We start from the raw sequence: 27,648 nt of genomic DNA on the forward strand, positions 1-27,648 counted from the left end.
CGATAGAATATTTTAAATAATATGATAACACAACAACAACCGCATGGCCATTACTAGCCATCGCGTGTCATAGTTCAGCAATATACCATAACACACACACACACACACACACACACACACACACACACACACACACACACACACACACACACACACACACATATACCCCAATAGGGTGGAAATTATGTTGCCACTTTTGACCTGAGCAAATGATGATATAAGATAGCGGGGAGCCGAAAATGTATGCTAAAACGAGGAACAACAATTATTGCCCCAGAGGTAAGCAATTATTTATTAATAAGTTCACGAAAATAATGTATCGTAAAAATAGTAAACGCATCAAATGTTTTATAATGCGTGTTTTAACAATGATGAGGATATTATATTATAATGATACGTTGCGGTAGGATCTATATTAATTTTATTTTGTATTGGTTTATTCGGTGACATTTATAATTTAACGTAAAAATATGTTTTTCGTTTTTAATAACTTTTCGACACAAGTGTAATGGTTAAACAATACGTTTTGTGTGAGTGCAACGTGAATGCAACAAAGAAATATATTTTATGAAAAGTATATAATACAACGTAGGTAGAAAATTTGATTGTATGTTTTTTTAATTTAATTTTTCCATTCACATAATATTACGATCGAGTAGGTACATAAAAAATTACAGGAGAAATCTGAGATAACCTAGAGCACAATAGTCGATGCAATGTGTCATAGAGTAATAAATGTACCTATAGGTGTGTATTTTTTTTTTTTATAATTATATTTTTTGCACGTAAAACTCATTACTCAAATCAAATGGTTGTTGATGAATAAATTATTATTAAATGGTGTTATATGTGTTACGGGTTGATTGGGAATTTTTATTTTATTTAATTTTTTTTTTTTTTTCATAACACGTATGTTATACCTTAATTATCATGCAATAATGAACGAAACAAGATTTATTGGAGGCTCAGGGAAAATAAAATCAAGTTGTTTGTACGCAGCACGCTGAATAAAAAAAGTTAACGACGACCTGAATAATAAACCAACGATTTTAATTCAATAAAAAATATGAAATTATTTATAGCCACTAATATACAATACATAGCATATACTGTATTAATATTATAATGGACATATATTTCACACTGAATTATTTTGAGATTTGGTTTTAACACTGAAACGTGATTTTAATTGTATGATATAATGAAATATATATAAGAACTGGGTAGGTATTATGTTTTACCTAAAGCCGCCTGTAGATAGTGTAATTTTGTTCACAGAAATACTCTCTGTGGGAATAATGATCCTGCTTTGTTAAATCAACCAATTTTAATAGTTGTCTTCTTTAACTAATAGAGGGTGATGTACTACATGCCTCATTGAACTCCGATTTCTCAGTAGGGGAAGTCTGCTTATTTCGGGCAAAATAATAGTTAACAAAATCAAACAATTCAACAATGCCTGCAAATTATTCCTGAGAAGTAATTTCTTTCAACATAACATACCACCCACTCACCCTTCCCTCTAAGAAATGTATCGGGCAATAGACTAGTGGAAAAGTATCATAGCTAAGATGGTAACTAAGATATAAAATATAAATTTTAAATTGTAAACAATTACAGAAAATTTTAAAAGCAAGACCGGCACCACGCTACATGCAAGATTCTTTCTACTATCCAATATTTGTCCTATGGTACTATTTTAAGATCCCATTATTTGTTTTAGGCGACAATCGTAACAATAATTACTTCACCATTTATATAAGTATGATTAGTTTGTTATGTATTACACCCATGAACATTTTAGGCACTTATTTATATATACTTACTTACTACTTAGGTATGTTTTCACTCCAATATATATATATATATTCATTTATTTTTATTTTATATTAATAAATTTCATTTTATTTCTTGTTTACTTGTCAAAAATAATTTTAAAATGGGTACAGGCGAAGTACAACAAATTATTACAGGGTAGTTGATCATAATTAAAAAGACCTTTTCAAAAATGCTTTTGAATAATTTTATGTAGGAAGGTAAGTTCGTGGAAATCCATATTTGTGTATGTCGTTGTTTATAATATTTTTTGCTTTAAAATGTAGTTGGGAAAATGATAAAAGTCCCTTTTCTGTACATAGACCTAACACAGCATATTTTATACATTACATGTATTTTAAATCATAGATTCAAAAAAGTTGAGTTAAGTTAATTGCATTGTTTAATTTGATTAATACAATTTAAAGTGTAATTAAAAACAATTGATTGTTTGTATTTTAATAATTTCAAACGTTTAAATGGCAAAATATTATTTTTAGACAAAGAATAAAAATGTAATTTTCACAAATTATTGAGTATAGTGTGATAAAAAACGAAGTATACAGCACTCAAATAATTAAAGCAATTGAAAACAGTTAAACATATTCTCATGGTTAAAGATCTAAACCAAAAGGATTATTCACTGTCTATGACAAGGATAAAGTTGATCATTTCGGGAAGCGCCTATCAAAAATATATATATGCCACATTCAAATATAAGTCCCGAATCAGAACACCTCAATAATATAACTAGTAGCTTCCTTAGTAAACATTTCTGCCAACCACCAGGAAACATTAGCAATGTCTTTTCGCAAAACACACAGCCCCGACTAAACTAAGACACATAATCAACAAACTAAAGTAGAGAAATCGCCTTGATACGATCTTATTACAAACAAGATACTTAAACACTTACCTAATATAATTCTAGTACTTCTCATATTTGTCTAAAACTTTATTCTGAGGCTTTCTTGATATCCTTTAATTTGGAAAATGTCCATAGTAATAATACTTACATATACACTGAAACACTCACCACCATCCTACATAGTTATAAACCTATTTAGTGAACGGCCAGTTTTAAAAGAAATATTTAAAACATTAATCCTTTAAAGATAATATTATGCAAATTATACAATACAAAATGTAATAGCCCACATACAACTTTAGTTTCAATACAAATCATTGAACGGTGTTAGTTTTAGAAAAAATATTTAGGAATTATACTGGACAAACGAATTTCTTGGGGTCCTCACCTAAAGTCAAATGCAAAATTTCTAATAACTACCTACTTTCATCTATTTCGTCTAATGTTTAGATTCAAGCTATCGATCCACACAAAATCCACAGCTTACACATTTTTCCTGAGGCACATTTGGGTTTGGTATGCAAATCGGGATTTTCGCCACTCCATACCAAGCCCGGACTATCCAAGCTTTCTAGTAAATCAGTTTTCAAATTATAGCTCCTAGTATGTAACCAATGAATATTTACACTAATACCGAATAAATAGAAACTGTCGAACAAGCGACACTTGAATTATTCACTCAAAACTCCCACCACATCCTAACTCTCTAGTCTTTTATCCGTCACCAAGCTCACTTCTGATGACCCACCACGTTGTCTTATAAGGCACTGGTGCCGTCACTTCTTAAACTAATTTACTGAATTAAAAATTCTGTTTTAAAGTGTTCGATTACATGATGTTGATCCTCGTAGAATGTACTTCTATGTTATGTTTGTAATAAAATAATATATTGTGTTCATAATTTTGTTTACTTATTATGTTTATAATTCAGATTATCAGTTTCAAGTAATTTTTCAAAAATTAAAAAAAAATGTAATACATATTGCAAAGGCGGTAGACCTCTTTTTCGAATACCTACAGTAACATAAATTTATATTAATGAATACTGCTGGTAATCCAATAAAATCAGTAATTAAAGTTACTATCCGTTTTCCACTTATTTTCAATAAACAAGTCAAAGGATGGAATACGTCCATCGTACCAATATGGTGGTATGTATACAAATATTGGAATTAGCTTCCACATGACGTGTATAGTAACTGTGAACAAATATAATATAATTAATTTAAAAAAATAGAATTTTATAATTTCTGTGATAATCTAATATTTATTATCGTCTATCAAAATAACTTTCGTACTTAATAATAACTATTTTTAAGCATAATATCTGTTCATTCAGAAAACGTTCAGTTATATGATATTACAATTTTTCAAGCTGGTATTAAAATAATAACAGTTAAAATAGTATCTTCGTATTTTGCAATAATTACAAAATTATTTTCATGGAAACTTTTAATAATAATATCTTAATATTAGTTTTTTTTTTATTTTAAAAGAATAGTATTGATAAATAAACTCATAATGAGTGTGAGCTTGCTTAGTGAATTATCTGCTATAGTGCTGCAGTATACATTTTATGCATATATATTATACATATTATATGTATTGTACACTTATAGGTACCTACTATATTTTCAAAATACAATGCTCACACAGAGGTTTGAAAGTTAACATTTAGTTATGAAAAAAAAACCCAGTTGATGTGTCAAACTTTGACACAATGATGTATTGAAATTAAATGAAGACTTAGGTAGGGAATGCTAGTTAATTAATAAATCATCATGTGAAATTTGAAATGTTTTTTGTTTAAACAATCTACGATTTAATGGACTTTTTCAGTATCTGCCATTTAAACATCTGCCGACATAAATAAATTGTTTGTGAATTTCTGTTTTATTTTCATGACTGTCTGTGTCCGAGAGAAGGTTCAATGTTTGAAACAAAACATAATTTAAAATATGATATTCAACTCACATCAATATCAAATCAGGTACCCTTAACGTTTTTCAAAAGCGAATAGTTTTTTGCATAATGGTGCCGTACGAATATTATAGTGACAATTCTCTTAATTGCCAACTACAATATTGTTCTACTTGTGCCGAACAAACTTGATTCAAATAATACGCTGTGAACCGGAATTCACTAAAACAATATTAATTATAATTCATTGCCCTCCTCCTTGATCTCATTTGTTTAATTTAAATACGTTTTGGATCTTGAAAACGAATGACAAGTGTTTATTGTATAAAGCTCAAATCTCGTATGTGCATAGAATAATGAGTAAGCACAAAGTAACCAGTGTAATATGTGTACCTAATATGATAAGTAAAATACATATTTATATTACATGTTTATTGTTTGTATATTAATGTATATATATATATGTATGAAAAAAAAATACCAGATAATAGTTAATTCAAAAATAAAACAAAATATTATGTAATTATGTTATTATGTTATGACCTATTTATAAAATATTATGTTACTAACTATCTCTTATAGGGACATCGACTTCAACACTGGTGCACTTATTTCATACTTAAAAATATTGTACTTTAGCAGTGCACCGATAAATGTTATTTTTCATAAACACTGATTTAACCGTGCAACTGCAACTGCATAATATTTTATACCATAATAATGTACCTATCTTCTTAAATATTATTTCTTGATTTCCCATTAATGTTTGTGATTTACGGTTTATGCTTATAGCCTATTCCTATTTCCTATAATCCTATTCCCTATTGGCTATAGCTATTAGCTGTAATACCTACTTACTCTACGTCTCTTCTACAGTACCACTATTTAGAACGACTATAGAATGTAAACACATTGTGCCTGTCGCCTGTGTTGTAGTTTATAACCACAACATTGTACTCGATGATATTCACTTCACATGCTAAAACATGTTGTGATGTTTCCTAACTTAAGGACACCCCACCCTAAATATACCTGGTTCAATTGAACCACCTTGACCCCCCCTTGGGCGCCACTGACACTGAAGATCATAATACCTACTTTAGATTTCTGATGGTATTATTTTATAACGACATATACTGTTAAGTTTTCCTACTGATTACGAGCTTTGCAATACTCGTTCATCGATCTAGTCAAGCTGTTTAAACCTCTCGAAAGCTCAGCGTGAAATAGTTGTCGTGCGAATTATTCATAGCAGGATAATAATATACCTACCGAACGGTATGTTAATTCGCCTAACTTTTATTTCATCGCAGCGGTCATTTTTGTACGACTTATTGTGATCGGATTTTATTGCAGTTGTTTTCGTTTTCCCCGGTGTTTTAAAATGTTATTTCGTCGCCCAGACGTGTGTAACCATTTCGAGTGAAATTTCGACTAACGACGTTCGATCGATTAGTTTTATTTTTATGACAATGAAGAGAACATATTTTGCGTGTCTCAAAAATATTGTTATCAGAGGAATAAATTATACATACAAAGTAGTATAAAATATTTTACCTACTGGTCAACGAATAATTTATAGTGCATAGTGTGTTATAATAATATATTTATAGTATAATTATACGTTTTATAGTTGCATAGTTCTTAAGAGTTTAATGTTTATGATTTTATTATACCCATCCCTTGATAATTCATTATTATTATTATTGTTATTATTATGACTGTTATTATCTTTCTCCCTTTTTATTATTATATAGCAATCATTTTATAAATGAATTTTACCAGAGCTGTTTTGAAGTTTATTTGTGATTTTTTTTTATAATGCAGATCGATTATATTTAAGCTTATAAGAAAATAACATATAAATATCAAACTTGTAAAAAGGGAATTCATCTGGCTGTTTTATATGTATAATATTCAATAAATATTACAAATTTTTTCCTTAAAAACGTATCAATTACTATCAACATGAAACACAAATGTTTTCTAAGTATGCAGTAAAATGTATGGTACCTACTAAGTATTTTTAGGAATGTTACTCTTAAAAATATCTATTCATAACAAACATGTACCTACTTATTATTTTTCAGGAAAATTTTTTCTTCTTTAAAAAATGTATGCTCTTTCAAATCAAATGTACTCAAAAATGATTTGTATACAAAAGTCACATTATATTTAAATATTTAATTAATTTTCCGAATGTTAAATATGAAAATAAATTATTGCTACGGATAACTCGATAATAAAAAAAATATATATAATATAGTGATAGAAAATAAAGTTGTTTGTTAACTACGAGTTCTTAGTTTTAATACCTATATCATTCATAACTTAATAAAATAAAAACCTAAATATTTAAAAATATTATTTATTAGCATATAGGAAAATAATATGTGACACAAAAGTTTTTACTTTACAAGTCATATGTATTCAATTTAATGAAATGCATTTGTGTTATAACGAGTACTTATAAATATTCAAATAATTATGTTTCTACATTGTATTCATCATAATTTTAAATTCGCAAGAAATTAAATAGATACACACAAACTATCCGCCATCATGATAGCCAATTATGAAAGCTTAAGCTCATTTGATTGTAATTTAGGTTAGAATATTCATGAAGTAGTATTTTTTTTATCCTTATTACACTAGCAGACGGCCAAGCTACAAACATATTATTTAATACTACACATTTGTTTTAAAACTGCTTCTAACATTATCATCATTTATGAGAACAAAAAAGAAATATAATATTTAAAATCAAATTAAAGTAGTTGGCAAATGATTATTTCTATCGAAAATATAATTTCAAAGTAAATACACATAATATTATGTTTAGTGAGGTGCAATAAATGTTTCTTGACCAAACCTAACCTATAACATGATATTATTATGGCATATTATGGATTGTTTATACTTGTTATACTTTATATAAATCAACCGAACTTGATAATGTGTTCGACGAATGCCAACATTTCAAAATTAATACATTTTAATTTTGTATGTTATTTTTGACAATTATGTAACAGGTATAATACCTAATTAATGGTAGAAAAATGAAATATGACAAGTTGATTTAAAGTATTTCTCTCTTGATAAGTTAATGAATAGAAACACAACTGCTCGAAAGTAAATGAATGTACGAAAATTTAAGATGAAATAAATAAGGGAGATCTAAACGAAACTTTTCAAAAACGGATGCATATACTCTTACGAAGTACGTATCTTAAAATCAAATTGCAATCCTCTTAAAACTTATAATAAGAGACGAAACACTTATTTAAAATTAACTCAAATGCTAACAATTTTCACATATTATTTCTATGAAACTTTAAAACTGTGTTCTTGTATAATTTTGTATCAAAATATACGACTGGAAGGTTATTTTTTACACTTAGCTGAATTAAAAATTATCTATTGCCGTCTGTATCTCTGGAAACACTCAAGGGATAGACTGGCAGTCATTGTCCTCAATATGTTAACTTCGAGTGGTATTATTTTTAAAATTTCAAGTGATCTAAAAGTTTTGTGAAGAATTCTTTACTAACAGCATATATCCAACAATCGTACTTAGAGTGGTTGAATCGACTTTAAAACGTCATAGCAAAGAAAATACAATATAATATTATAGTATCGCTAGAATAAAAAATAATGTGTATGATTAATATTTACAAATACAACAGCTTAAATTAACCTAATTAAAATCATTGAAATACAAATACAATGTTTAACTGGACAGTAGTTAAAATCAATTATTAAAAAGCTAATTATTCCGGTTATTGAAACTTGGATATATTCTTATAGTATGATATACATTTGTGGTACAAATTTCATCTAATTTATTCGAAAGACAGTGCATTGCGAGGAGAATCAAACGTAAAATAATTATTAAGTAAAAAATTAATTACTTTGGAAATATTTCGATTACAGTTTTTTTTTTAAATATGGTATTATTTTTAACAGTAAACAATTAACATATTATTTTTAATATTTTATTTCTACCAATATAATAAATCCGTGTAGCATCAGAGTAGAATAGGAAACTTAATGGTAAATGTACATTACTTATATTTTATTTGTAACTTATTGTTTAAAAAAATATGATATTAGTGCACACCATATTCTGAATCGTTTTGGGTGTTTGATGTTCTAGTCATTTTCTATTTTGATTGTGTGGAAAAGATAAAAATATTACATAATACAAATTTTTTCTCAGCAGGAAGTTGTTGAATTTTAATAATATAGAGTTCCGATAAAGTTCACTGAGATGAAGTATCTTGCAATAACTGTATAAATAATAAATGATATTAAAATAATGCTTACAATCATTGTAAGGATACGGGTATACAAAAAAAAAAAAAAAAAATATATCATAATTTACTTGCAACTATTTCTGCTGAAATTATCTTTAAACTTAAGTGGAAAGACTATAGAAGAGAAAAAATATAATTATGTAGAACATAACAACAACTATAGGTCTTTTTATGACTCTCCAAATGACACTGAGCTCATAATACAGTGTATAATATCTAAATATTTTAAATAAAAATGACTAACAATTGTTCATACAAGCTAATATTTTTACATACCAACCTTATAATAAAACGTGTGCTGAATACATTCCGAAATAACGCAAAATAACATGTTTTTTAGAATTTTAATTTAATTGTAAATTACTAAAAAATGAATATCAAGAATGATTCTAATTAGAAGTAGCTATCTAAGTTTTAGTACTTAGGTACTTCAGGGTTTACAAATGAACAATTTATATTAATTTATAAAATAAATAATAATAGACATTTTTTTTATTTTAAGATTTTAATCTTTTTTTGCTAATTTTTAAACAACAACACATTCAGAGAAAAATGTATCCAAAATCACCAAAATAATTTTAAATACAATAATTAATATTTCACCTCCGATTCATTTTAATTAATTAATCCATGCGATTGTCATGTCCATCTGAATTAAATTAAAACAAACCATTTTTTTTTCAAACAGATGAAACTTCGATGAATTTCTCTACATTATTAGACACTTTTCAATCATTTTTAAACCATATTTATTGGGATTCCACTGAAAATTGTAATACAACACAAGGGAAGATGCAGGGAGTGGGGCTAGGGCCCCAGCCCCTCCCGATCCCTTATTTCTAAAAATTGTTTACTGTTAAAAACAAAATTTAAAAAAAAAACCTATTGTAATATCGAAAGTTTATAAAAATTATGATTTAGTCCCCGAACCCCCCCCCCCCACAATTTCAAGTCTCTGGAACCGGGACTGTCTACAAGTGAACATTATGTATATCATAGCAATTCCCCTCATTGTGATGATAGCTTTTTGAGCCAGACATTAAATAATATACCTTTAATTATGTAATATTATGATATCTATTGCATATTATGTTGTGATTCCTAAGACTATACTAAATAAAACAAAATTATTGTTGTATTATTTTAAAAAAAAAACACCACGATATAAAAGATGCAATTTTTAATCAATCGAATAAATTTATTAGATATTTGTAGTCATGTTTATTCTTATTTATTACCGTTTTATAACTAGCAGAAAAATTATTTTATGTCATGGGCCGATGTAGACTAGCAGTTAGAAAATATACTCCTTTCGTTGATAAATAAATAATTGATTTAATAACAGTCAATAACTTAAGTCTTCTACTATTATTTTAATGCTTCCTTGGATGTACTACAATAGATTGTTGTACTAGGTATTCAAACAGTATTTTATCAGGCATTTGTACAGACTACGATTTCACGAGTAGATATGAACACAACGATTTTCTTTAGTAATTGTTTTCTATTTTATTTTCATCAAACACGAAATCCAGAATAATTGTAAAACGGTCATCGTTTGTACCGATTTTGTCCCGATTTTGTTTCGTTTCCTTACGTGATACTCAAATGTCAGAAATTGCAAATCTATACACCTGAATTTAGATGATATAATGTCAGGAAAACTTTTAAAAATAAAGAAAAATTAGACGTGTTACATAATAGGTAATAGGCCAAATGATTTTTGATTTTCTACAGACTACAATAACAGCTTGGATCCACAGACGATTGCCGCAAAGTGCATACACAGTGCAGAGTTCTAATATCAGGATTTTATTGTGGACATTTTTTATTTACTTCCTCGATAATTTTTTTTCGTCTTTCGCATGTTATCGTACAAAACTCACTATAATAAGCTAGAGCAATACTTGCGAGACACTCGTAGGCGTTATACCTTTCCAGTGCGTACACTCGAGACACCTCAGGGACGGATCCAGGCCCAGGCCCAGCGCCCCCCCCCCTGACATATTATTTTTCAAATTTTTTTAATAATTCTACCGATCCTGATGTTACTGTATTTAAAATCACATGTATATGTCTGAGAAAATTATATATTATTATACTTCATGGCGGACAGTGATTCCGATATTGTAATTTTACATTAAAAACAATTTGTTCTCCCCCCTCCCACAAGAGTGTTGCTATGGATCGACACCTGTAATCAAAACGCTGTGACATAGTCATAATAATAATAGTTATAATAATATAACGTCGTAATAAAATGATTAAGCAAATACAAATATGGGAAGACACCTCTGCGCACACGGGGGCTTGACACCGGCCATTTGAACTCGTTTAAACGCATCCGTTTATATCCGGAGGGTACTTACCTACACACGTCGTACCTATATTATATGCGTGCGTGTGCATTATAAACACGAGTGAGTTAAGTCCCGCCGGTCCGCTGTGTGCCGGGTATCTTGACCCGCTCGTATATTACCTACGCCGCGGAGACGTGCCAGAAATAGATATTAAACTAACCTGTTATTAATAATTTAATACCTTTTTCCGAAACCTCCTGGGCAAACCTGCTGTGCAGCAGCACTCTCGTTACATGCAGTCCCGTCCGATTGATATAATATGAATTTTTTATTATTATTATTATTATTATTATTATTATTATTATTATTATTATTATTTTGTTACGTTTGTGTGATGCATATAGGTACTTCACTTCAATATAACATTGATATGATTGTGGTACTGGTGGACTCGCATGGTGACGACTGACGAACCATCGTGTGACGGTGTTGTAGGCTCGGCAATTAATTTCAAAAGTTAAAGTGGGGGGGGGGGGNCCTAAAAATGTTTTTACTCGCTCCAACACAAGGAGAAGAAGGATCTACTATGTGATATTTAATAAGTAATAACCTTATGATATTTGGAAAAATAAACTAAAATTTAGGTATGTAGTATAACTATACAGCTATAATTAACTGTCCATAACAGATTATAAGGCTTGATCAATGGTTTTATAGATATAGTACTTGCAATAATTAATATTGACATTCAAATTTTCTAATATGATGCCATGTTGAATAGTATATTAATATAGGTATAATAAATATTAAATTAAACAACTGCTAATAGCCGTGGTAGCGACTATAACTTTTATTTGTTTGAAATTGTTTCCGAAATATTTTTTAAGTGGGTATTATTAAACTTTCTTCGGCGTTGGGAGGGAGGGTAGAAGGGGTTATTTAGCTCGACAAGCAAAAATATATAACCGAGGCACCATAGAATACAAAAAAAAAGCATTTTATAACGACAATATCTATTTTCTCGATGAAAACCGTTAGTTAAAATTAAAATCTGTAAATGTCTCTGACAGACTACAATATGCAATAAATATGTTGTGTTTAACTCCTTTTTGGAGTATTGGTTTCCGCGATAAAACAAGTTTATTGTATACATGTATACTGTATAGAGTAGGTATTTACCGTAGGTAGCTAAACGAAAATTGTCTATTTTCCTCGCGGAACAATAAACCAATAATGCACATCCCACATATTTTTTCAATAAAATAAAATTTCACTTTGTCACTCAATATTTTTGCTCTTATTTGTCTAAAGGTGTTTTTAATCCATTATACACAGGTATGATTGTTATGACTATTTTGATAAAATAATCTTTTATTAATAATAATGTGTTGGCCTTTAATAATTTGTGAAAATTTACTAAGCATAATAAGTATGTACTTAATAAGTGTGAAATATTTAATATCTAATACTATACTAGTATCGTTAATTCTTTGTGGTTAACAAAAACTACTCGTTTGAAATTAAATTTATACGTATCAAAATTTTCGAAAAGTCATCTGTTTAACAATTGCAAATGAAAAATAGTTCTATATTAAAAAAATACTTACGTTTGTATTGGCACAGACTATAAAAATGTTAAGTACCTCAAAGTATTGTCTTGGTGAATTACCCTGTATATACAATAATTTTAAAATATACGATATTTTGTTTTATAGTTTTCATAAATATTACATTTCGAGGGAGAGGCACTTAACGTATTTCAATAAAAAGAAAATAATAAAAATTGAATTATTTGTTTCGATAGTAGATAAATAAAAAACGAATAAAAAATATGTTCTATCAATTAATTTTGGAAACTTATAATTAAAAATTTAGCACTTATGTATAAACTTGTACCTACTGGTAGAGATATGTCTAAAATAGTATTTTTTTTATTTTCAATTAGGTTTCTAAATCATGTGTGGAATTTTAAATTTATTATTGTTATTGTTATTGTTATTTTTATTGAATATAGTCATTAATTGTTTTATATATAGTAATTTTATTCCTTGACTAAACATTAGAGCTGTCCTTATGGATGCCTTTGATTTCTAAAATGTAAATCAATTTCATTGACATCTGCCCAATGAAATAACAACAATACGTCACGATTTGATTTATTTTTATTATTTCATTGCTTTGCGTGACTCTCGTGAAAATATATTTTATTAAACGGTAGGAAATATTTTTCCAAGCATACGATACAACATAAGTCGGGTGAATAGAATCAATTTATTGTTACGAGTTTATGACCTATATGGATGATTATATTTTATATATATATATGTATTTTTTTTTTTTTTAGATATTATTGTTCGAAGTTTTCGTTTTCATTATTATTGTGAACTCCTTCCTTGTCCTTTTATGTATCATTTATACTGTATACGTAGCATTCAAGTTTTATGTCACCGAAAAATCGTAACGTTTTCACGCATGCACACAATATATCGCTGTTTACCGTTGCCAAACGTGTCACATTCAAATTTGTATTGCAGGTGAATAGAGAATACGAAATATTGTGATGTGTGTGGTTTGTGTTTCCTTCGATATTTATATCGACTGATTATAAACAATGTAAGTTAGTGGTTTTTTTTTTGTTTTGTTTCGTTATTTTTATTTTATTTATTTTTTGTTTTGTTTTGAAAAATTTAAGCTCACGCGAGAACGCACAATTTATTACACAGCCCAAAGGGTGAAAAACAAAACGTTGTATCTGAAAGTCATACATACACAAAGTAAATACATAAATTCCTATACACACATATACAATATTATATACGTGCGTGCGTATATATTATAAATTATGCGTTAGAACGAATGTATATAATACAATATGTATTTATTATATTATATAGGTGTATGCGCACACACACACGCATAATATAATATGTGTATAACTATATATAATGTACGTATGCACGTCACGGGTTAACATATGTGTACATACTGCAGGTACATGTACATATAGCTATAAAGTATAGCACGATTTTGCCCATGATACGCAATATAATCGTCAGAAGAAATAAAATCGTTCCGTCCTCATACTCGTATATCTGCTCCTACCTCCACGCTCGCAGTCCGACTTTATACTACGCATTGTTGTCATAGATAGGTGGGTTAGGTGTGTATATATATATAATGACATTATATAGTGTTCGATACGCGGCCTGGCACCGAAATGATAAAAATCGCTGTGACCCCGGAGGTGTTGCGAGTCGAGAATACGGTAATATTTGTGCGAGCGCAAGCACATTATGAAATATACGCACTGATAAGAAAAAAAAAAATGTTATCACGATATTCTTATGTAACGATGCGCGGAATACGAAAAAAGTGCGGTAACGACTGTTAAATTATAATATCATTTAACGGACGCTGAACAACAACGAATATTAACGACGGACGTCCCGTCGTGATATTACTATATCGACTATATCGATGTAATATTTACAATAACGACAATAATAACAATATAATTAACGCACGAAAACGATTCGGCTGTCGATTCGCGTTCAAACAATAGCTGCTGGCTGCTGCTCAATAATATTATGGATTGTTTCGTCGGAGGCCTACGCCGCGCCGTCACGCGGTCCGCGAAAACATGGCAATTATTTACCAGAACAACTGATTAATGTAAATCGATGTCGAATAAATCCGCGAGCAATTTCGAAAGCAATACACACAGACCGTAAACGCATTTGTTTGTTCGAGCCCGACCCGGAGATCTCAACGATTTACATTTTTCGTCAAGACTCGTCTGCAGAGTGCGGCCGGTGCTGTGCGCAGTGTAGTTGTACATTATGCATGCAATGTTAGTTTTCCAGATCAGCGTCTCTGCCGGTGAACTTGCAGCGAGGTCGTTGGTATGAAACGTAATGATTCGCCACGATTATTCAGAATAATAGCTGGCGATCCGCCGCTATTCATTTGGGGGCAAATCTGCAGTGAAACCGGTGGGTGGTTTTCAAACGAACCACAATGTTCCTTCATATTATTATCACGCGACCGTTAAATGTTAATACAGTCGTATTGCACGTAGAATGAAAATATATTACATTCAACGGGCAGCGCACTGATAATATAATCGAATATATTCGGTTATTTAAAATCACTATTAGGTGACTGTGTAGGCAATTTATTTAAAAATAAAAGTCTTACATTAAGATAATATGTCATCACAGAAATTATTATACTCAATACTATGTCATTTCCAGTTACAAGATGTTAATAACCTGTGAACAGTGACTGCAATACAACATTACCATTTGGCGTAAGCTTTCGATAAGTAAAACCGATAGCTCTTACTATAAATTAGATAATATTGCGGACGAAGTGTAAATCGAGGAATAATATTATTTACTGACTATTGCGTGGCATTTTATTGTAGTAAAATATTATTATGTCATAATATTTAAAAATGAAGCAAAAATAATAACGAAAAAGCTTAGTATGGGGGCCATTTAAAAATATTTGATTAAAATAACATTGAAAAAGAAAATATAATATTAGATATTTTTTTCATAACTTCTAAAAAATAAATATAAATAAATTATATGAAATCATAATATGGGGGTCATTTTACAGTATTTTATTAAAATCAAATTTGTAAAAAAAAAATTGTGGCAATACAAATATTAATATTAATATAAATATTACTTTATGAAATATATTTACTGTGCTTTGATAATAAACCAACATAGTTAAACATGTATGTTGTATCAACTAATGTTTTTAAATTTCACTATGGACAATGTGCCCAAAAATCTTATTAGAGTAAAATATGTACCATAATCGCTTGTGACTATATTATAGTCACAAGCGATAAACCTAAATTTGAAATCGAAAACTGACATACATTTTACATAAATGTATATATTACTATTTCTGTCCAGATAAAAATATTTTATTTCTATCATTTTATTTTATTGTAAAGTCGTCTCACGTTTATTATAAATAATAATTGGATTGCGATGAAAGGTCTTTAAATAAAATTATGAAAACTGCATTATTAGGATAATAACAATCTTTGCTTATATAATATTTAAGAATAAGTTATTGCTGATTACATAATATAACATTTTTATGACACGAAAAGAAGCAGTCCAATAATGGAACTTTTAATGATCACGAAAAAAAAAATATATATCATACATTTTATATACAGTGTGATCAAGCACGATCACCCGACATTTTTTCTTGAAATATGCAGTTGTTTAAAATCTGATTTTTGGAATTTTCAAATAATACATCTACTTAAATAACGATTGTAATTCCAGATTAATGTTTTGTTGAATTGGTCGTGTTATAATTATTACCTAAGTAATTTGAAAAACTATCGTTAACTCCTGAAAATAATTCATGTACACCCAATGTATCAAATGAAGACAACCATTTAAATAACAAAATAGGATGATCAAAAATAAACGTTTCTCTGTCATAATTAAATATTATTAGCAATACAACTGGAGTTTGATAGGTAACATCAAACGGACCATGACAATGGAGTTGCAATTAATCATTCACCGACCATACTAATTACGGCGGCATTGGCATCTGTGACATTACATTTACCTACGTCTGACTTCGACTCGATGACACTGGCATATTATAGATAACATGAAACATTTGTAATATTATCTTCTCGACCGGGTATGCGGTATCCGGCCGGTATCACAAAGCGATACAGTACTTTGTTATTATATGTGACACAGATCTGAAGAGCATCACCACGGGATAACTGTTTTCGAAAATAATAAATCCAAGTTGATTGATACTTTTAACGTTTGTCCAATTTTCGGCTTAGGCACTTACGTCGTGATAAAAGTGTCTGTGCGACCAAATGAAAAAGTACCGAATTTAAAGAACATAAATAAATCGACCGAATGAATCAGAGGATAAAAAGCCTGCACGTACCCACCAAGTCTGCATTACACCCGGTGGTTTAAGATGATAGAACTGAACTTAGACAAATAGGTAACCGAAAACATTTGTCACGGAAATATAGCAACTTATAAAAATATACAATTCATTGCCTACGTTGTTCCCCGTGTTTCGGCCGTGAAAAACTATTATAAAATATATCAAAGGGGTTATTTGTACAGACAGAGAGAGAGAGAGAGAGAGAGAGAGAGAGAGAGAGAGAGAGAGAGTGTGTCCAAACACCACAATAAGTTCTTAAGAAGTAAAAACTTTCTTTCTTTCTTTCTTTCTTCCTTTCTGTTTTTTTTTTGTATACTCGAATCGCGATGTATTTTTCGATCGTATTTTACAATAAGTACGAATGTTAAGGAATCGTATAAAATAAAGCTTCAATGAAACGAATCCAATATACCAGTTATAACATTTTGGTATAGAATCAAAGCGTATAATGTGTTCTTCGAGAGTTTATATGGTTATTGACGATGATGAGATTCGACAATATTTCAGTATAATATGAACACCCAACACCTACCATTACCGAATAATAAATACCTGTCTAGTTATTAATACACGCGTATTATACTTGTCTGCGTTGGAGATTAGGTAAGATTATTTAGATTATTTTTGTTGGATCACGTGAAGTGTTTGAATTAAAAACATTAACAATTTATACATATATATATATAAACCGTCTATCGTGTTTCCTTCGAGACTGCTGCAGACGTTATTTCTAAAAAAACAACCATCTGTTCGTCGTTATTTTCTTTTTCAGAATCGGCACAAAGAAAAATAATAAATAACTTGCATCGAATCGAACCTATATATATATACAATATATACATACTGCACAATGTACCTCAATGTATTATTATATCGAATAGCTCATCCGTGTATTATTACGGAGCCATTCCTATTTTAGTTTTAATTTTAATGGGACCAATTCTCACTAATTATTTAAAAATATACGTGCGCGCACGGTGCACTTGGAAGATCGATTATTGTTCATTTAAAATGTTCAAGTTGCTACTCGTGTTCTAATGTGCTTTTAAATCACCCACATCGGTGCTCAAAATTCTTCTCAAAATATTTCGTTATTATGCAGACATAAAACTGTTTCCGATGAATTCATTAAAACTAATATGAGCGCACTATATTATGCACGTGTCATGTTGTATTCGAATAGTCACTCAAGCCGTATTAAAGACAAGTGTTATCCCCTAATGGTGTTATATATTTAAACTGTAAAGGCGACCCTCTATTATCATATTATGTTGTTACGAGTATACATGAAAAAAAAACAATTATAAAAAACCTATAAAAACGGCACACAATATGATTAAACTGCGTAAACAATACACATAGAAGTTGATCCACTCTATTATAGAAGGTGTTGAGTAACTGCAATGGTAAATTAATACTTTTAATTGAGTAGGTCACTGTAATCATGGATGTGTTGAATTTGATTTCAATGATGAATCGTTGCATACAAAAATCAATTCTGTGTGGAGATCATAGGGTGCTGTCTGCAGCGGGGCTGTCTTAATTTCTAAGGATATTTTTTTATAATTTATATATAGTACTATTACTAGGGAATCTATTTTTCCAGAAGTAATGCGGTATTTTATTTGTGAAACTTATTTTTGTCGACAGTGTCAGATATAAAAATAATCATACTATACTACTTAATATATAAAGTCATTATCAGTTTAAACATTAAACTTCCATACAGTCTTAAGAAATAGAAGCTTCAGGTATCTTTAAAAAATAAAAAAGTCTAAAACTCTTAAATAAAATAAAATAAATAAATACACATCATTGTAAAACCAATACATTCAGAAACCAGTAATAGTATGTCTATTAACGATTTTATTGTATTATAAAATATGATATAAATTTAATTAAAGTATTAACATATTACTTATAATAATTATAATTACACTTATTGTTCGAACAAAGTTTTTCAAAAGTTTGTTAATAATTTATTATTATGAAATTGTAAATATAATTTATTCATTTGAATGATAAAATATCATATTTTCCACGACTTCAATAAGTATCGCCAAGTTGTATTATATAGGTTCTGAGCAATTAATACTTTTTAATCAATTTTAACTGTATGCGAAATTCAAAAAAATTTGTTATATTATTTATTTTTAATTCAAACAATGTTCTGTGTTTATTTTAACACTATTAATAATCATTTACAATAGCTGCAAATGCATTCGACGAAAGTAAAATATGGATAACAATTGAAATTATTTTTTATGTATTGTGCTGAATAAAATGAAAATTACAGAACAATTGATATAGGTAGACATAATATATAATATTATTTCAATACGATTAATTTCAAACAATAAATTATATAAGAACAATAAATCTAGACTAATCAATTTATAAAATGATGCAATAGTGTGGATATTTTTATATTATTCATAAGATATACATTTCGCATTGTATTAGCGATATATCAAGTGGTGTTCAAATTTTAAGAATATAATAGTAATTATTATAGAATAATATGTTGTTGAGTAGGTCAGGCAAGAAAAAGTTGTTACACAAAATCAAAACTAATCAAATTTCCTTTTTTTCAAAATACCAACAATAATAAAATTATCAAATAAGTTAAATGTTATTTATTTTTTAGAATACATTTGGAAATTTGAATTTTAAAAAATTTAACTCTTCTAAAAATAAAGGAAACATTAAAATATATATATTAGCTCTCGATGCCTTTGTGCTTAAAAAATATAGACTACATTTTTGAAACTATGAGCATACTTTATAAAAATACTTACCGTCTCATTCCATTGATATGGTGTATACTAAATAAGGGTAAGAATGAAAAATAAGTTTCAAGTAAATTCCTAGTGGTACTGAAGAAACTGTACATATATTTAATACCATATGTTTTTTCTTTTAATACTTTTGGAGCAATAAAATACTCACTACAAAAGTTTCGTTATGACCCTTAATCAATCGTAAACTGGACACAGATGTAGTACTTTAAACGAATAAAATTGGGAGTTCTCAGCAGTTTCTAAGAACATTTTCAAAAACTACGAGGCATATTGTGTCATTTTTAGTAATCATAAATAAAATCATTAAACTGAAACTACCTAGTTTGAAAAATATAATTTTTAACATTGCAAAATATAGGTTAAAAATTTTGATTTTTTGTGAAATTGATATTACATTTTGAAATATTAAGGCGATAAAAAAAAATAAAATCCAAAGGTCTGACGATATTTAAAATTTAAATCGATGTATTATTGACATGTAGGTGAACAGAAAATTATTTGCAAACTTTCGGAATATGCTATATAAATTTGAAAATTTATATTACTTTAAATCATTACACATAATAAAAAATTAAAAATAGGTACAACAAAAATACTGTACTTAAAATGGTTTTTTTTGTAGTGATTAATTTATTTTTCATTAAATGATAATATGTTAACTCTCCTATAGTTAAATGATCATACTACAATAATATAAGGAGAGTCCATGTCGTATAATAGAATAACCTAGATACCTAAATAACTCGAAGATAATATCGGAATTTTTTTACACGTTTTAAATAATACGTATAATTGTTTAATTATCACAACACAATAATAGCAGTCTGTGGTTGGGTTACCTGACAAAATGGTTAATTTTCTAAATCATGTTGAAGAGATCATTAGTTCACTATTGATTCATTAAATGTTTAGTGATCATTTATGCAACCCGGCGTATGAGTTTAAAGTGTCGACACTTAATTTTTCTGATTTCTGAAATACATAAATTATAATTTCATAAAGCAGAGGTCTCCTGAATGTTTTTTTAGTGGCTTCGTAAATTATAGAAAAGTTATTAAGTTCAATAAAATGTAAGATGTTTATTTTTTAAAAGGATTTAAACTCGTTTCATGCATCAACCTCCTGAGTTCTTAAATAATATAAAAACTACCTAAATTATAACTTTGATGAATCGAATACTTTGTGTATCCTTCTCTTCGGGTTTGAATACTATCATGTCCTGCGGTGGGGTACGTGAGAGACATTTTTTTTACATCGAATCGTAGTATATTATGATTTCCATTAAAGAACTCAAGAATATCTCAAAAAACTTTTTTTCAATGTTGACACAAAATTATTTCGAGATACATTGAGGTATCAATTGTTTTTTCTTTTTTTTAAATTAGGATTAGTGAAACAATCTAATTTCGTATGTAAACACTACATATATAAGCTATAGAATAGAATAACAATTTTGAGTACGTATACCAAAAGGTATTATGAATTACCCAATTTCTACGGCAAATTGTTTATAAATATTTGAAAACTCAATACTCACAATAATATCAAGTAAATTAGTTTTTGACATTATTTCTTCTATTTAAGTAAGTGTAGAGTTAACCTGACGAAATTATATGTTATCGAAAGACATTTGTATTTTACAAACGAATTATCGATTCTTAAACTTTAATTTTTAACGCTTATTAACTTTTGGTGTCCGCCTATAAAAATTATCTTAACTTTAAGTTGAATTAAAATCACACGCTTTCAGTGTAAGATACTTCACACCAACATTCAACACTTCATTTATTTATTTACTTAGAAAAATATGATACTTTTAAATATGAAATTCAAAATTTTGGTTTCCGTTTAAAAAATTAAAATTCGATGGTGCATTCGCGAAAATTGTTTATGGACTATTACGTATTTGTATAACAAGATAATGTAAAAACTAGTTTATAATATAATATTATGTTTTTAAGTAGGTACAAAGGGTGTTGATCGTTAAGACAAATAACCAACCATTATCTATTAAACACAATGTATTAACATTGAACATTTACTCCTGCCAAAAAATCGACGGGAAAGAGGGCAGTAGTTGTCAGACAAAACGAAATTTATGTGATTTCAACGGGACAATAATTACGTGTCATGGAGTACGCGATATTACTTAAATAAATGATTAAAATATTTTATCCATCTCAAATCTAAAGATCGCTTTTATTGAAAATCTCCATTAAATTGTTGTAGATTCGTTCATTATGTCATATTTTTTAATGGCATTATATTATATTAAAATATTATATGTATAAAAAAACGCCATATTATAACGATTGTCTTCTTCCCGTCGGCCTGACTGTGAGCATATTATCACATCGTTCATATAATTATATAAAATAAACGTAATAACTATCAAATTAATGGAATAAAAAAAGATTTCTAAAAAGTTATTAATTTTTCCACAATTAATCCTGCCATTTCTAATAAATTAAATTAACGTTACTACCACATAAGTGTAATTTATAGAATTCGTTATTCTCGAAGACGAAATAATACGTCGATGTTAACTTAAAATAATTTCGCTTACATTACTGTTTTTTAGATTTACCGCTTCCATAGCCGTAACAACTGTCAAAAAATCCTCTACTTCGCGTACATTTTTAAAATCTTAATTCGTTGTCAAAAAAATTAATAAACAGAACAAATAAAAAATAAAATATTCGTTTAAACGAAAATATATTAATATTACTTACTATTACTATTACTATTTCAGCCGTTGGATCCGGTTGGTAATAATAAAGATAACTTTCAATTTTCATTTCGAATTGAAATTCATTTAATTGAAATTTATATACTGTTGTCAGCTGTATAAAAAAACTTCTCTTTCGTGTAGTAGCTTCAGTAGGTAGGTATGCATCAAAAAAGTTAAGACGTTGATTAGGTATCGACTAAAACACTAAAGACAGCCTTTCTGTTTAAAAGTGTTATCACTGGTTTGGGAACAATATACGTTTCTCATAATAAGAAATTGGTATAATGGCTCTACTATTTAAGGACAAATTGTCTGTGTTTGTTCGCTTTTCCCACTTTGAATTTACACAAACCCATTAATTAAAATTAAGTTTATCATCAAAAAAAAAAACCAAAAAAATAAAATACATTACCCGTCAATTAACTATATAAACAACTTATTAGAGTTTATATATATAATTGTAATATCAAACACAACCATAATTGTTAAGATCCGGTCGGTATAAATGTTTGAAATGGATTTTGTTTTATTCTTTATTCATTCTGTTTGTATTTGTATTGTCGTCGATAAGGTTAGATTTTCTCAAATGTATTTGTACAGACAGTTCTATGACGCAATATATTTTGTTTCGTAAATATGTGAGCAAATGTATTATCATTTAATAGTACTTTGTTTTTGTTGAACATGTTATGTCTAATAACCGCATCAATAATTTATCGAATTGCTTCCAGAAACTGATATTCATATATTTATTCATAATAAGGTTCAAATAAATCATTCACAAAATTCAATTTATGGTTACATTGTTTATCCACTTTGGAAAACTTTATTGTATTACATTTTAAAAAACTAACAGATATTAGGTAAGTACGCAAATCACAATATATTATAAATACCTACCACGTTACCTAATTATTAAAGATACCTTTATTCATAATCATATATTTTATTATCATTGTTTCTACATAAAATATTTAAGACCCATTTAGGAATTGAAAAATGTTTTGGATATATATTAAAATATACATTGTTTTACAATTAGATTAGATAATCCATGACGTCATGTTATAAAACTCAATCATAACAACGATTTTATTTTTATTTTACAGTCGGTCGATAGTAGTTATTATCATTAAGAATTAAAAATTACATAATAATCAAAAACTGTATTATGCATTTATACTTGATCATAATTGGACATTTAGTATAGGTACCGATAATTCATGTGGCACAATAAATGTCTATGTTAAAAAAGAAACTAAATTTTCTACACCAGAGTAGCAACACTCATCAGACTAATTTTTCTAGCATTATAATATTTTTTGTAAGTTCATGGATCACACTGGGTTCAATGATTATAATAATATTACTTTGATTTATTAATTAACGTTTTTAACTTTATCTATTACATAATAAATTATAAAAATTAACTTTTGGAAATAATGTATAAAGTTCATTAAGTATATTATACAATATAAAAAAATATTTTTATTTGTTATTAAATATCTTAAATTTGCTTATTTTAATTTGTTTGTATTTATCAAAAATAAGTGAATTATTCAGTTATTTTAATATTTATAATCAGATGATAATGCCCGTCTACTTAAACTGCATTATAATAGTTAAGCAAGTTTAATTTAGATTTTAGCTGATTTACTTTTCACATGATTTGTCTGATGACTGATGATTATCTAAATAGACACGATTATTGCTAAGTTTGTCATATTATATTATATTAGATTTTACTTTTACAGTACCTGTTGTCCTTACAGCTCCCGAATTCCGATGCCCATTTTTTGAAATTAACTTTGAAACGTAGTGCAAAATATTATTTTTCATTCTAGAAAATATATTGAATTTTCCAATACTATAATCATTAGCTAGGAAAACCACGTTTTTTCCTTACGCCGGCTTGTTTAAAATATTCATATTTTGTTGAATTTTTAACACGGTACGGTTTCTCATGGTCGCCATATTCACACGCGCGCACGAACACTACAACAACAAATAATACGGTTATTAAACTTTATCACGTGTTTACCGCTTGCAATTTGCCAAGGTTGTGGGTTAGGTTGCTCTTGAGATAATTTTTTTTTATACCTAATTATTATACGTCAGTATACTATATTACTATGTACCTACACACACACACATTCATACTTGTCAATCTATGTGTATATTATTATTTTATATTTTTGCTCACATCTTTTTTAATAATTACTATTTATACACGGCGAACACACTTCAAATGGCGTTGATTGGTATACGCGAACCCTGAGGATTCAGCAAATTATTATAATGCCGATTAAGTTTGATGCTTATAGATGTATCAAACCGAGTTCAGAAGCTCTACACTAAGCCACTAAAGTGTTGAGAAGCCAACAGCAGTCAATTTTAATTAGTAGATTTATTGGTAGGTAATGCATCAAACGATTTATCGATCTAGTTTGTTCTACACAAATTTATATATTTTATAAGCAGTCCTTTTTTCTGACCCAATAATTATTCGCCGTTTCTGCTAAGTAAAATCAAACTTTGAACACCCGTCACGTAGGTATTGGATGACATCTAAAACATAATATTATAACACTTTATAATATTGCGAAGTGCGATTTTAGGATTTAAAAATAATTATAAATGTATTTGGAAAACCTATAGAATTGGTCATTACTTATCACTATATTATGTCGTTAAACTCACATATATACAATAGTGTTTTTAAACATAGGTAGTTCAGTGAAACTTTCGTATTAGGAAGTCTTGTCGGCAACGAAAAAAAAAATCGTAACATAGTGAAATTCATTAAACAAAATTAAATAAATTTATTTCTAAAAAATATTTCGTTAAACAGAACATTTTTGTATTGAATATGGAAGTTCGTAGTACGAAAATTGCAGTGTATTATAAATAATTTCAATAACTATGTAATAAGCAACACGTTTTTACATCGCATAAAATATTATTATTTTGAAAATGATAGGTACTTGTTTTACTATATTCCTTGCATGCTCTTGCTGTGTTTCATTTTTTGTTTTCATCTAATTGTTTTATACATTAAATTAGATCCGTTGCACTATGATTCGGGTGGTGTTCATCGCTTCGGATGCAGATTGTTTTTTTTTTATGTCAATGTGACGTTGTTAGGTCAACGGAGTCGGAGGTATAAGTATGTACCTATAGTTTGTATTTGTTTGGAATCGAATACTTCATTAGCCACATGATGCATTGCATTTGATAAAAAACGCAGTGCTCGCATGCGCACGTTTGTTGTGACTTTCTTCTCAGATTGCAAAAGTGTAATATACATATGATGGTCGAACTGAACTATTGTGAATATATCATAACAATAGATTAATAGCTACATGAAAATATAAATTTGCATTGTGGTATGCCCAAATATGTTGTTTTTAAAACCAAGTTAAGTCTTGATTTTGAAATTGATATTTATGAAAAAAAATGTATACTTCACGAGATACCGAAAAAATGACATACGTCAGACGTGAAGCTGCCCGACTCATATTAAAAATCGATAGTTTTTGGCAATATCTTAACTCTTTAGTATGACATTTCTATGAACTTGTGAGATATGACGTCAAACTCTCATTTTACAAGCTACCCCAAGTGAGATGTCGCCCACACTCAGCCTCAAACACTTAGTAAACATTTCAATCTTTCACTTATGTGAATTTGCAAGTCATTTGTATAAATTTGTAATGAACCACCAAGCTACCATTTTGAAACCATTACCAAGTAAGAGACAGGTAAATATTCAACTAATTAAAAAAAAAATTATCAATGTACATTATTTACGTTTTTGTTAAAATCTAAATAAATTTAAAAAACTGTTCGACAATTAATAAATTACCTACAAACTATGATTTTAAAGATTATAATTGGTTAGAAATTTGTTGCAAAATATAAATATAGATTGAGTTGATATATCATGACATAGAGGAATTTTTAATTATACAGAGTGGAAAATGAAAATGGTTGTGATGTGATGACATCGCCCCTTTACTTTGCTTTTTTTTATAACTCAATTACCAGAGTCATAGTAATAGTGGTTTTAGTCATAGAGACTTAGACAAATGGTATACCATAACAAGTAAACCATTATTAGGTCATATAACAAATAATGCAATGTTCTCAATTGGTTGGAGTGCTATGAATCACGTAGAAATATATAATGTACACCTAGTTTATTTTGTAAATTGTTATATATTTATCCGGAAAAGTGGTACTCCCAATCAGATATTCTCGAAAGTTATTATAAAGTCGCATGTACACAATACTTAGGGTATCAACTGGTAGGTGTTCTGTAATAATTAGTATCGTAGTACTTTTATAACATTTGACTCACGATATTGAAGCGTGTTCGGATGAAATGTTTTCGATGACGTTTGGTAAATAAGGATATAAAGACTAGACGGATTCTATGCAATATTGAATATATATAATGGCTGTTGCATGTCATTTTTAAAGTTATTGTGAGTTTTTTTTATATAACTTCCAGCTTAAATACCTAGAACTCGAAATATTAAATAGGTATTGTTATTAATAATATTAAGTATCTATCTCTATTTTATTTCAAATCAAAAACATATTGAGTTTAATTATTGGAGAATATTTAAATTTACGTATATTACAACCAATTTAAATAACTGCAATCGTTTTTTTTAAATTAGTTATTAAAAATTTCACTCAAGTGCCAATGAAAAAAAGTTTAACTTTTCCTGAGTATAGAATCGAACAGCAAAAGAAATAATATAATCATCCAGATATGTATCACTGATACATTAATTACTTTAGTGCAATATTAATGAAATATAATTCGTAAAAAATGTATTCATCGGAAATTGATGCCATTAAATGTACAATATTTATCTAGAAGGTACTTCGAAGAAATAATTTTTAAGTTAAAAACTATTTTTTATTTTTA

At 28.3% G+C, this 27,648-nt stretch overlaps 1 protein-coding gene across 1 annotated transcript in view; it reads right to left on the reverse strand.

Moving 5' to 3' along the window:
* LOC111030840 (monoacylglycerol lipase ABHD12-like) overlaps nt 1-24,710 on the reverse strand; it is a 73,535-nt gene extending 48,825 nt beyond the window's left edge. The window contains exon 1 of the mRNA XM_022310533.1: nt 24,467-24,710. Coding sequence (XP_022166225.1) covers nt 24,467-24,548 — 82 coding nt within the window. The 5' untranslated portion in view covers nt 24,549-24,710. The remainder of the gene's footprint in view (nt 1-24,466) is intronic.
* Between the last annotated feature and the right edge of the window lie 2,938 nt (nt 24,711-27,648).

The sequence above is a fragment of the Myzus persicae genome, unplaced genomic scaffold (assembly GCF_001856785.1).
Source record: "Myzus persicae strain clone G006 unplaced genomic scaffold, MPER_G0061.0, whole genome shotgun sequence".
Taxonomy (NCBI): domain Eukaryota; kingdom Metazoa; phylum Arthropoda; class Insecta; order Hemiptera; family Aphididae; genus Myzus; species Myzus persicae.